Source organism: Centroberyx gerrardi, chromosome 20 (assembly GCF_048128805.1).
Source record: "Centroberyx gerrardi isolate f3 chromosome 20, fCenGer3.hap1.cur.20231027, whole genome shotgun sequence".
Lineage (NCBI taxonomy): Eukaryota > Metazoa > Chordata > Actinopteri > Beryciformes > Berycidae > Centroberyx > Centroberyx gerrardi.
Window position 1 is genome coordinate 20,991,834 of NC_136016.1, and position 12,407 is coordinate 21,004,240.

The following is a 12,407-nucleotide window of genomic DNA, read 5'->3' on the forward strand; positions in this document are numbered from 1 at the left end:
GGTACCACTTCTGCGAGAAGTGTTTCAACGAGATCCAGGGAGAGACGGTTTCCCTGGGCGACGACCCCACCCAGCCGCAGACGTGAGTTTTTACTGCTTAATGACTTAAATACAGTGTTAGCTCTATATGAGAATCAGGAAATGCACAACAAGATATCCCTGCGATTTTATTGCTTTTGAAAGTGATCATCCTGACCTTTGAAGCTGAAAATTTCCTTTTTTATGAACTAACTATCCCCAGCCGCCAGCCAAATTCCTGTAAAGATTGGCTGTTGTCTACCAGCCACAGTCAGAGGTCTGATCCTACTCTAAAAATCATATTTGGGTGATAACATCGTGAAAATGTCTGGTGAATTTTGGAGTTTACCAGATAATGTGACCTATTGACACAAATGTTACTTGTCTGCCCTTCCTGAAGTCATGACCAAACCTTGTAATATTGGACGAGCAATGAAAAAATAGTGGAAGTAGCTGAATTTGTTGATGTTTTCCACCTCAGTTTCTTAACACTATAATATTTAAATGATCTCTTACTGGCTTAATCTTAAATCTGTCACTTACCAAAGTCCTGCTGGGACTTCCCTGTAGCATTTAATACCCACAATAAAAGAGGATCTGTATAACTGTACAATGTGATACTTCACTCAAAGTCAAGGTGAAAATTTCCTCTGTTTTTTGCGTAGAACCCATACGGCCGGGAATTGGCAGATTTCCCTTACCTTGTTAATTGATTCCATTTGTTGCTCAACAAGTTTCCCTTAAGGTGTTTCCAAAACTTTGTGGGCATGTGAAGTTTATGATGTTGTATTTCATGGGTGGGTAAACTGGTAAACTCTGCTTGCCACTTGAAGTTTTGTTTTTACAACACATTTTACAGGGTTCCTGCACAGGGCTGGAAAGCTTAGAAAGAGTGTAGAAAATGAATCTGGTAAAAATCCAGATCTTGAAAATCTTTGGAATTGGGTCTAAAAAAAAGTTTTATGGAGTCTTAAAACCAATGCCAGTTTCCTTGTGATATGATCATTTGCCAGTGATATTACCCAGCTGCTATAGCAAAACATCAGTTTGACCACCAACTAAAATATGGAAGTTTAAAATGGTAAATGTGTAGTAACCTTGGTTTTAGGCCTGACAAATGTGCATTGTTATAACATTTGAAACTATGTCTTACTTCAAATCCACTTCATTGTTTCACTGGTGTCTCTGCAGTTTGCTCAGCAGTTTACTTGTCTCTTGTTGTGCTTCATATCCTCATCCTCCCTCCTGATTCGTTCCAGATCCATTAACAAGGATCAGTTTGAGAAGAAGAAGAATGACACACTGGACCCTGAACTGTAAGTCCTCCGTTCTCAAACTTCATACCTTGTTGAATAGTTGTGTTGATCCAGTGCAGGAACAGCAGTGTCATTATGGATGCAGATGTTAGTGACTGTAATATTTATCACTATACTGCTGTATGTTACCGTAAGAAATGATGGCTTTTGTGTGGTACACTATCTGCAAAGCCTGAGAAAAAGGCAATGCACAGTATGATTCCTGAGTTTGTTTATGAATATCTCGTACATGTATTGCAATGTGATGTATGGATGTGTCTTGTAAGCCCGTGTGAGCTGAACGCCTGGAGTGCGTGACACTAGAGCTGTAACGAATCACCGATCTGAATCGATGCACCGGGCTTAATGTCTAACTTACATCTGCATCGATTCAAACGCCTTAAATCGGGCCAAAGCTGGGAGGGAATTCGCGGCTAAATCGATGCAGGCTTCTATTGGAAAAGCCTGAAATAAAAGGCATATCTTGTTTTTATTTTAATGCCTAATAATATCATGTACTCTGTGTGTTTCTCTCCCTCCGAGTCCATAAACAGCCTGTTTTTTTTTTGTCAAGAATATCAAAATATACAAACCCACCAAACACTTATAAATCGGGAGTGTAGACCCACTTTGGGGTTTATAATAAAGGTGGAAAACTTGATAAAAGTGTGGCAATATGCAGAACTTGCAGAGCAGCAGTGGTAATCTGGTGTTTCAGAGACACTGTGGACTCGCTGCGGGAGAGAGACTGTCCCCGTTTGTCCCTCTTCACCTGCAGCCAGCGGTAACTCTAGTGACGAAAAAAAACGTAATAAAAAAAACATAATATGTCCTTCTGTGCTTCACTCGCCAACAGCACTGCACGGTCAGAAATCCATTACTGAAGCCATTGCATAAATAAACAGCAGCAAGGCATTATTAATAAACAATGGCCTGTTTGAAAGGATTATTTTGAGTTGACTGGTTTTCATTTTTTTACTCTCAATAAATGAGTTTCCAAAAGGAAGTGGTCATCAAATTGTGAAGGAGACCATTTGAATGCATGTCTTTCTCTCTCACACATAACTGGAACTCATTGAATTGCATCGTTATCATATTGCATCATATTGCACGGCGTTGTATTGCATCGAGACCGGTCTGAATCGAACTGTTGGCTGCTTAAAATGTATTTTAGGTGCATCAAATTATTGAATCTGTATTGAGATGCGTATAGAATGAGTCTCAGAAGGAGAGATACACACCCGTACATGACGTGAAATCAAAATAAAATCAAGCTCTAATAAGTGTTTTAATCCACTAATTATCTTGTCCACTAATGGTTATCATAGCTCCGCACTTCCCCACCATCAGGGTGGGGAATTACCAGCAGCACCCTGATATAGGGCTGGGCGTTATACCAAAAATTTACCAAAACCGACACTGGCACTCTCTCACCGACCAAATTTTCTACGTGTCAGTATGATCAGTAAATACGTTTGTCAAGTAGCCAACTTTGCATAAATGGTTTCATTTGTGTTGCTATTTTAGAGTCAGCTGCCTCAAACCAGCTAGAGATGGACAGAATAAGACTGGAAGTAAAGAGGACTTACCTTCAAAATAAAAGCGTACTTTTTATATTTATGATACGAATGGTGAATGTAGTATTTCTGCAACGGGGCTAGAAAAATGAACAAATTAACGTTTAATTTATCGTTATCGAGGTGAATGTGACAGTATGTAGTGATATGAATCTCCAGCCTCACCCTGCCATATAATGGTATAATTGTGGCAGTCAACCTGGCAATCATTTGAAGGTCCTGTTCTATTCATAAATCTATTTGGCTGGTAAAATGGTGAAAGTGGCTGGCGAATTCTGGTATGAACCAGGATGACAGGAGACAGAAAACTAACCCTGCTTGTAAAAGGACTGAAGTGCTTAACTGTATCTTAACTGCCTTCCCTCTCCTCTCCAGGCTTGTTGAATGTTTGGACTGTGGACGCAGGATGCACCAGATTTGTGTTTTGCACCACGAAACGATCTGGCCAGCAGGGTGAGTGACCGACAGACAGAGATGCATGGATATTACTCATTCATATATACACAGAGCGTACATCTCTCTACATTTGATTTATTTACAGTCATTTAACCAGACCAGATGTCATTTGTTTAACTGAATCCATCTAGTGTTTTTTTTTTTATTCGGCTGACTCACCCTCTTGTTCTTGTGTTTGCTGCACCTCAGTTTTGTATGTGACGGCTGCTTAAAGAAGACTAACAAGACGAGGAAAGAGAACAAGTACGCTGCCAAAAGTAAGTAGCGGCGCCTCTAATGTCCCTACTTTTGTCCTTGTTTATCTTTGATTTTTTTTTTTATGTTTTAGACTTGGAGTGATTCTGCTCCTCCTGCATTAACCCAATTTCTCCCGTTTCTCTTTGCGGCTTTCAACCAAACTTGCTTGAATTTTCTTCCCAGTAACACAAAATTCTTTCTCTCACTCTCTTCGACCATACACACACCCTCAGTAACGCAACACACACTCTCTGCCTCTTCATTTCTTTAAAAACACACACACACACACCCTCCTGACACCACTCAAACCACACTCTCACTTTATTTATTGCCCTTACTTGTTATTTATACATGTGCTGTTTTTGCACCAGTCTCAGCAGAGTTTTAATGTTGTTTGTGACATTGTTTGTCATGTTGCTTATAAATTTGATTGTTGTCAGAATTATTTTCAGCTTTTAGACAGATCTTTTCAAAAGCCCTTCAGGATATTTGGTCTTACTTGCCCAGTTTGTGTTTATTTTCTTCTTTCATTTTCTGTCCAACTAAATTATAACTAAGCTTCGTCTTCTTCTTTCATTTTCTGTCCGACTAAACTCTAACTAAGCCTCTTCTTCTTCGTCTCCCTCCCCCACGCAGGGTTGCCCCAGACGAAGCTGGGCAGTTTCCTGGAGACGAGGGTGAACGACTACCTGAAGCGTCAGAGCCACCCGGAGGCGGGGGAGGTCTTCATCCGCGTCGTCCACGTCTCTGACAAGGTGGTGGAGGTCAAGCCGGGCATGAAGTCCAGGTACAGGAACGAGACAAAAAACAAGTCTTTCACATCCAGAGTCGGAGTTGCTTGTCTGGTTCGCTCACAACAACAGTGTGTGTGATTTGGACAGATAAACAGATTTAGCATCAAGTTAGAGATCAGAGTTGAATGGAAACTTTTCAACAGATTTAGGGTCAAACGCATAAAAACAGATTTTAGTTGTTGCATAGTTGAGCAGGTGCTGTTGCAGAGATTTGAATATTGGGTGTGGTGATGCATACTGACAAATGATTATTTTGAAATTACTGTTTGTTTTGTGACTGTGATAGGAATTAGGAAACATGGACACAATTTTTTCCCAGCATTTCCAAAGATTGTATTTATTTATTTTCACTTGGTTTGTGGAAATTTCCCACCCTGGTTGAACAGTGTGATTGCTGTGATTTGAATGTGAGGGGATCTGGAGTGAAAATTTCAGGTTATCGTCTAAATATTTGTGATCTTACATACAGTTTAGAATTGTGTTGATGAAAATAGACGGCTAATGTTATATTTTTACTGTTAGCTACTGTATTTTACTCTAAATTTTAAATGAACACACCCTCGTGTTGTCGTTTCCAGGTTTGTGGACAGCGGGGAGATGTCGGAGTCTTTCCCATACAGGACAAAAGCCTTGTTTGCGTTTGAGGACATTGACGGAGCAGATGTCTGTTTCTTCGGTATGCACGTCCAGGAGTACGGATCCGACTGCCCCCAGCCCAACCAGAGGTGAGGACATAAATATTTTACACAAAGACCGAAGAAATCTCAGATTAAATCTTAAAATCAGTTTCAGCAGCTTTGGTGTGACTTTTATCAAATCCCTTTCAGGCGAGTATACATCTCCTATCTGGACAGTGTGCACTTCTTCCGGCCTCGCTCTCTGAGAACAGGAGTTTACCACGAGATCCTCATTGGCTACCTGGAGTATGTCAAGAGGTTGGGGTGAGTACTGCTACTGAACACCTGTTTGACAGTAACTCATGTTGAGGCTCACTGAATACATTTGTGCATTGTTTTGGTAATGAGTGAGTACCTGAATGGATCGATAAAACGATATCTAGTGGAACTGTGTTGATTTTTGGTATTGATATTGATTACAAAGTAACGAAAAATATCAAAAGGTTTCAAAATGTTGGATTCTTAACATTCTTCTTGTTTATAGCAATTTGCACTGTGGAAAACAATTGAGCATGGTCTGACTGTACTGAGAAAAGCAGGTGGCATACATCACTTTTTATTAAGATAAGATAAGATTGCACTTTATTGATTCTGGGGGGATTTCAGGAGGGATTTTTAGTAGGGATGGACCGATATATCGGCAGAGTATTGGTATCAGACGGTATCGGCTTTAAAAAGCAATATTGGTATCGGTTCGATATGAATTGTGCTCATTTTGTCTCTTGTGTGTCTTCCTCAGCTACACCACCGGTCACATCTGGGCCTGTCCGCCCAGCGAAGGGGACGACTACATCTTCCACTGTCACCCTATGGACCAGAAGATCCCCAAGCCCAAACGCCTGCAGGAGTGGTACAAGAAGATGCTGGACAAGGCTGTGGCAGAGAGGATAGTGCACGACTACAAGGTAGAGCGTTACTCTTGTCTGTGGTGGAAGGCGTTTAACAAATTCTTCAAAATGTTCAGACTTGGGAACTTCCCAGTAAAACCACAGTCTTCAGTGCGTTGCTCAAAGGCACCTCAGTAGTAAATGTCAAGGGAAGGGAGAGGATTTCATATTCAGGATTTGAGCCAGGACCTTCTTTTCACTAGCATGCTTCTGTAACCTTGCGGTTATCGCAGCTTTATTGTGATAGTGATGGGGATTAGCATCATTATACATACAGCATTATGGCTGCTGGTAATTATTGATTTGGATCTAATTTTATCTCCTGTTCTCTCCATCAGGATATCTTCAAGCAGGCGACAGAGGATCGTCTGACCAGCGCCAAGGAGCTGCCTTACTTTGAAGGCGACTTCTGGCCCAATGTGCTGGAGGAGAGCATCAAGGAGCTGGAGCAGGAGGAGGAGGAGAGGAAGAGGGAGGAGAACAGCACTTCCAACGAGAGTATTGATGTAAGAATGTTTTAACTTCTTGATATCGTGCTGTAGAGTCTGAATTATATGTTCTTGCTCTCAGGTTAAGATGGAAAAAGAAATGAATGAAAACCAGCACTGTGAAGAGAGGCTTGTTGGTCAGAGGATCACTGATTTTTCCCTCCTTCCTTGTGCAGGCCACAAAAGGTGACAGCAAAAATGCAAAGAAAAAGAACAACAAGAAGACGAGCAAGAACAAGAGCAGCCTGAGCCGAGCCAATAAGAAGAAGCCGGGAATGCCCAACGTCTCCAACGATCTTTCACAGAAACTCTATGCCACCATGGAGAAACACAAAGAGGTATGGGGAAAAGAATTAAACTTTGCTCATACTCATATTTAAATGTTTGCCTTTTTATTACTCTCAGACAACTTATTGAAGTTGGGAGAGAGGAATAGGAGATACTTGACAAATAATCACTTAGCTGCACTCTGTGTTTTCTGTCACCACTACTAACAAAACTTGGCTTTGCTCGCATGCGGCTTTGTTTCGCCTTTGTAGAAAAGGCGCTGCCTCATCCACATTTTGTGTTAAAGGAAAATTGGGTTGTGTACTGTTTCCATAAGAACTAGCTGCAGTAGCTGCCAATAAGTGGTACTTGAATATCAGTCTCAGGCACTTACCAAGAAATCCCACAACACAGCCAATGTGCTTCAGTATTTATGATCAAAGTAACTGCTGCTAACTTGTCTACCGCTACTTGCTTTATTTTCATTCTGCTTGTTGTTCATGTCAACCTGTCAGGTGCAAATCCACCTCTTCTTCATTGAAGAAGAGTCGGCTCATTAGTCGGCTCACAAAAAGCAGTCGGCATCACATGGACTCCTCTAAAAAGCCAAACTTTTCTCATCTTTAAACATTTGGCCCTGCCATAAGATGCAAGGCCCAACGTCTTTTCAAAGTGGCCAATTTCTTTCCGCCTTGCAGGTGCTCCCCATAGACTTTGGGGAGCACCATTGAGCTACACAAGACCACATTTCACCTTTCCCTCATCTACTCTCTTTCTTCTTTTCCCTGTACCAGGTGTTCTTTGTGATCCGGTTGATCGCGGGCCCCATGGCCAACGCCTTGCCCCCCATCACAGACCCGGATCCCCTGATGGCGTGTGACCTCATGGACGGCCGTGACGCTTTCCTGACGCTGGCCCGGGACAAACACCTGGAGTTCAGCTCCCTGAGGAGGTCCAAGTGGAGCTCCACGTGCATGCTGGTGGAGTTGCACAACCAAAGCCAGGACCGCTTCGTCTACACTTGCAACGAGTGCAAGCACCACGTGGAGACCCGCTTCCACTGCACCGTCTGTGAGGTGAGGAGGGCAGGGTGGGGAAGTGGGGTGAGGATGGGTTTGGGTTTGATTTGCGGAAACAGGTAATGACTAAAGAGGGTATGTATGTCAGGATAGGCTTTGTGATGTTATCAGGAAACTGGCTATAAATCACTTCTACACATTTCTAACCAACATCCATCTCATGTCTCTTAGGATTATGACCTGTGCATCACCTGCTACAACACTAAGGGCCACGAGCACAAGATGGAGAAGCTCGGCCTGGGTCTGGACGACGAGAGCAGCAACCAGGCAGCCGCGGCCACCCAGAGCCCCGGAGACTCTCGCCGCCTCAGCATCCAGCGCTGCATCCAGTCCCTGGTGCACGCCTGCCAGTGTCGAAACGCCAACTGCTCTCTGCCGTCCTGCCAGAAGATGAAGCGCGTCGTTCAGCACACGAAAGGCTGCAAAAGGAAAACCAACGGCGGGTGCCCCATATGCAAGCAGCTCATCGCGTTGTGTTGCTACCATGCCAAGCACTGTCAGGAGAACAAGTGCCCAGTCCCGTTCTGCCTGAACATCAAGCACAAGCTCCGGCAGCAGCAGCTGCAGCACCGGCTCCAGCAGGCCCAGATGCTGAGGAGGAGGGTAGCCAGCATGCAGAGAGTGGGCCAGCCGCCTCCTGGAGGAGCTCCTGGGGGCAACGGGGGCTTACCCTCTCCAGGAGCCAACAACAATGGAGCAACTGGCCCCAGTACCCCTACATCTGTGGGGACACAGCCTCCCACCCCGCAGACACCCACCCAGGGCAACATGCCTGCGCTCCCTCAGCAACAGGGGGTTGGGATGGGAGGCATGGGGGGAATGGGAACTCCAGGACAGCAACAGCAGCTCCAGCAACAAAGCGGTGCCATACTTCCTCAACACCACCTCCATCACCAGTTTCAGCCGATTGGTGGAGGAGCAGGAGGGGGAGGGGGGATGATGAACTCTCCACAACAGCAGATGGTGCCTCAGATGCAGCAGCAGCCTCCCAACGTTCAGCAGCTCCAGCAGCAGCACCCTGGTGGTTTGCCTCCATACACCCCCAGACCACCAGGAGCCTCTCCTCTCCACCAGTCCCTGGGCAAACCAGGACCAGGCCCAGCCACCCCACCCCAACAGCAGCAACAACCCAACCAGGGCCAGGGGGCCATGCCTGTGCAGGGCCAGCAGCAAGGGCCCCCGCTGGCTGCGGTGGAGACGGCCCTAAAAATCCAGCGCCTAGCAGAGACCCAGAGACAGATGGCTCAGGCCCAGGCCCAGGCCCAGATCCTCCAGAGGCAAGCCCAGGGCCAGGGAGGCATGATACCCCCACATCCTCACCACCAGAACCCCCAGGCACAGATGGGCATGCCCCATCCTGGGCCAGGGATGGTTGGGGCCCAGGGCATACCCCCCCAGGCTCAGGGAGTAGCTGGCAGGACTATGTTAGACCCGCAGCAGGGAATGCTAGCAGGGATGCAGCAAGGCGGCCCTCAGTCTCAGCTACCACCTCAAGTTCAGCAGCAGCTCCAGCAGGTCCAGCAGGGAGGCGGAGGGCAACTTCAGCCAGCAACCCAGCAGTGGGGCGCTGGGGGACCGGCCATGAACCCACAACAGAGGCCAGGCATGATGGGTCACATGACACCACAGCAGCAGCAAGCAGTTGCCCAGCAACAACAGCAACAGTTGCCCCAGCAACAGCAGCAGCAAGCGGGCAACCGTGGGCTGATGCAGCTCATGGGAGGACCAGGTGGGGCAGCGGGGGCCGCTGCAGCGATGGCAGGGGCAGCCGGATCAGGAAATCTTCCCCAGGCGGCGCTACAAGAACTCCTGCGAACCCTGCGCTCCCCGAGCTCCCCCCTCCAACAGCAGCAAGTCCTCAACATCCTGCGTTCAAACCCTCTCCTTATGGCTGCTTTCATCAAGCAGAGAGCAGCCAGGTATCTAGGAGGTCAGGGAGGCCCTGGAGGACCGGTAGGGCCTCCGCAGGGGGGGCCTGCAGGCGTGAGGTTCCAGGGGGCTGCAGGAGGGCTTCCTGGTGCAGGAGTAGTAGGAGGGCCTGGGGGTAACCAGCTGGCCAACATGGACGGACAGCAGCAGGTTAATGTGAACCAAGCTGGCCAGCCAGGGATGAACATGGCTCAGGGTGGAGCAGGGGGAGGGAACATGCCCACTATGGCTCAGCTTCAGCAGCTACAACAGCAGCAACAACAGCGCCCAATGTTGCCTGGGAGTCTACAGCAACAGCAAATGGCTGCATTGCAGCAGCAACAACAACAACAGGGAGCAATGCAACCAGGCCAACAAGGCAACATGTCCAATATGAATCCACAATTCAGAGAGCTGCTGATGAGAAGACACCTGCAACAACAACAGCAACAACAGCAACAGCAGCAGCAGCAGCAGCAGCAGCAACAACGGCAACAGCAGCAGCAGCAGCAGCAGCAGCAGCAGCAGATGGGGAACCACGGTCAGTTCCAGCAGCCTCAAGGACTCCAGCAGCAGGGCCAGCAGGGCTTCATGCAGCCTGGGCAGGGACAGCCAGGGATGCCCCCTTCCTCCCAACCCCAGCCTGGAGGTGGAGGAGTAGGGGGTCCCCAGCAGCAGGGAGGGCCTCAGGGTGGGCCAGGACAACCAGGCCAGCAAGGATACCCAGGCTCCATGTCCCATCAGCAGGTAGCTGCAGCTCTCCAACAAAGGCTGCAGCATCAGATGCAAATGCAGCAACAGCAGCAGCAGCAGCAGCAACAGCAGAATTCAATGGGTGGGCTGCAAGGGCAAGATGGAGGGCCTGGAGGGGGCGGCGGAGGACCGGGCGGACCTCCGCTCCAGCCTGGGCAAGGTGGACCAGGACAGGGGCAACAACAGCAAGGTGGAGGTGGAGGCCCACAGCCTCAGACCTCCCAGGCCATGCTGCACCAGCACCAGGCCATCCACCAGAGGCTCCTGCAGCAGCAGCACCTGGGAGGAGGCTCTCCGGCACAGCACAGCAGCCCCATGAGCCCCCAGCAGCAGATGGCGCAGTCGCCCCATCCCCATCTCCAGGGGCAGGGGGGGCTCGGTCCGGGCGGGTCGCTCAGCAGTCAGGTCCGGTCGCCTCAGCCCTCGCCAAGGCCGCAGTCCCAGCCTCCTCACTCCAGCCCGTCCCCGCGCATGCAGCCCTCCTCCCAGCCGCAGCCCTCCCCTCACCGCATCTCCCCGCAGACCCAGACCGGGTCGCCCCACCCGGGACACCTAGGCCAGCATCACCCCGGCATGGCGCCGCCCCAACATCCGCAGTCCCAGCAGCAGCAGTTATCTCAGCAGCAGCCGGGTAACTCTGTAGATCCCGGTCAGTTCGGCTCGGAGCAGAACGCCATCATGTCCCAGCTGAGCGGGATGACGGGGATGCACGGAGGACAGGGAGGGCAGTCGGACATGTTGGGCGGGAATAACAATAACAACAGCAACAACAACAACAACCAGGAGCTAGGAACGAACATTAACCACAACAGTTTAGACCTGATGTAGCCTGGACTCCATACTGTCTGTCTGTCGCGATGCTCTGATCAGTTGCCCCAAACGACGACGAACTGCTATGAAATGACAGAAAGCGGGGACTACGGCTTTGGGTTTTTAGAAGTTTTTATTTTTTATTTAAATATTTTTCTGATGTATAAATGAAAAGAACTGAAACTTCCTTCCTATGGGAGATGCAACATAAATCTTAGAAGTCAATAAATGAATAAATTAAAACAATGGTAAGTTATTGCTGTTAATATATATCTATATATTTTTGCCAATTGTGTACAAAAAGGTGGAAGGGCAGTGTTTCAGGTTGGAGATATTTCTTCCTTAGTCTATGACACAATATTTTTGGGGACTGAGAATTTTGCCTTTTTTATGAATATTTTTAAGATTTTAAATGTGGCGAAAAATTAAAGTGAGTTGACACAATGTACCTTTTTATTGTTTTGTTTTCCTCCTCGAATACCCAGTCATGATTGTATCTGTTTTGCAGAGAAGTGTATTTTATTTCTGAGTTATGTTGTTTTTTTTCTTTCTTTTTCTTCAGATCTTAAAAACAAAACGTCAACATATCTTCCGTTACAGGAGCTTTCTTCTGGACAGTCTTTTTTCGCAGCAATGTACATTACACGGCGACTGCTTCAACAATTCACATACATAGAATATCTATTTTTGTTAATGACTGTGTAAAAGCCAAACGAGTCGGGACGGGCCGGGAAGGGATGGGATAGGGGTTTACGAGTTTATCGCAGTTTGATTTTTGACTGGTTTTATAGGTCGGTTAAAGGGTTGGGGGTCTGAGTGAAGCCTAAACAGTGTTTTTTGGGGGGTGGGGGTGGGGGTGGGGGGGGGGGTAAACACACCCGCTGACAGTGGCTCTGGTTGGATTTTTTGGCGGGAAATACAGGAAACAACGACCCAATCCCCGGAGCAGACATATCCTCGAGCGCCTAGAGCCGCCTCTCCACCCGCCTTCCTCTTTTATTCTCCTATGAATGTGCACACCCTCCTTAACCCCACCCACCCACCTACTTATCCCCACCCACCCCAAAAGCGATGGATGGATGACCTGCCGATGCCTGGCCGGCTGTCTGAGGCGCACCGTGCCTCCGTTTCAAGTCGGCCGATCTGTTTTTTTTTTTGTTT

At 47.6% G+C, this 12,407-nt stretch overlaps 1 protein-coding gene across 5 annotated transcripts in view; it reads left to right on the forward strand.

Annotated features, from left to right (window-relative positions):
- The window catches only part of ep300a (EP300 lysine acetyltransferase a), a 31,330-nt gene extending 19,638 nt beyond the window's left edge, over nucleotides 1–11,692 (forward strand). For 3 of the 5 annotated variants that reach the window (XM_078290634.1, XM_078290635.1, XM_078290636.1), the window contains exons 20-32: nucleotides 2–82; nucleotides 242–295; nucleotides 1,278–1,334; nucleotides 3,266–3,343; nucleotides 3,536–3,603; nucleotides 4,220–4,370; nucleotides 4,956–5,102; nucleotides 5,205–5,318; nucleotides 5,794–5,959; nucleotides 6,280–6,447; nucleotides 6,606–6,767; nucleotides 7,491–7,772; nucleotides 7,947–11,692. In XM_078290634.1, the coding sequence (XP_078146760.1) occupies nucleotides 2–82; nucleotides 242–295; nucleotides 1,278–1,334; nucleotides 3,266–3,343; nucleotides 3,536–3,603; nucleotides 4,220–4,370; nucleotides 4,956–5,102; nucleotides 5,205–5,318; nucleotides 5,794–5,959; nucleotides 6,280–6,447; nucleotides 6,606–6,767; nucleotides 7,491–7,772; nucleotides 7,947–11,264 (4,846 nt within the window). In that variant the 3' untranslated portion in view covers nucleotides 11,265–11,692. The remainder of the gene's footprint in view (nucleotide 1; nucleotides 83–241; nucleotides 296–1,277; nucleotides 1,335–3,265; nucleotides 3,344–3,535; nucleotides 3,604–4,219; nucleotides 4,371–4,955; nucleotides 5,103–5,204; nucleotides 5,319–5,793; nucleotides 5,960–6,279; nucleotides 6,448–6,605; nucleotides 6,768–7,490; nucleotides 7,773–7,946) is intronic. The other 2 variants (XM_078290637.1, XM_078290638.1) reach the window with 1 other exon arrangement.
- The last annotated feature ends 715 nt before the right edge of the window (nucleotides 11,693–12,407 follow it).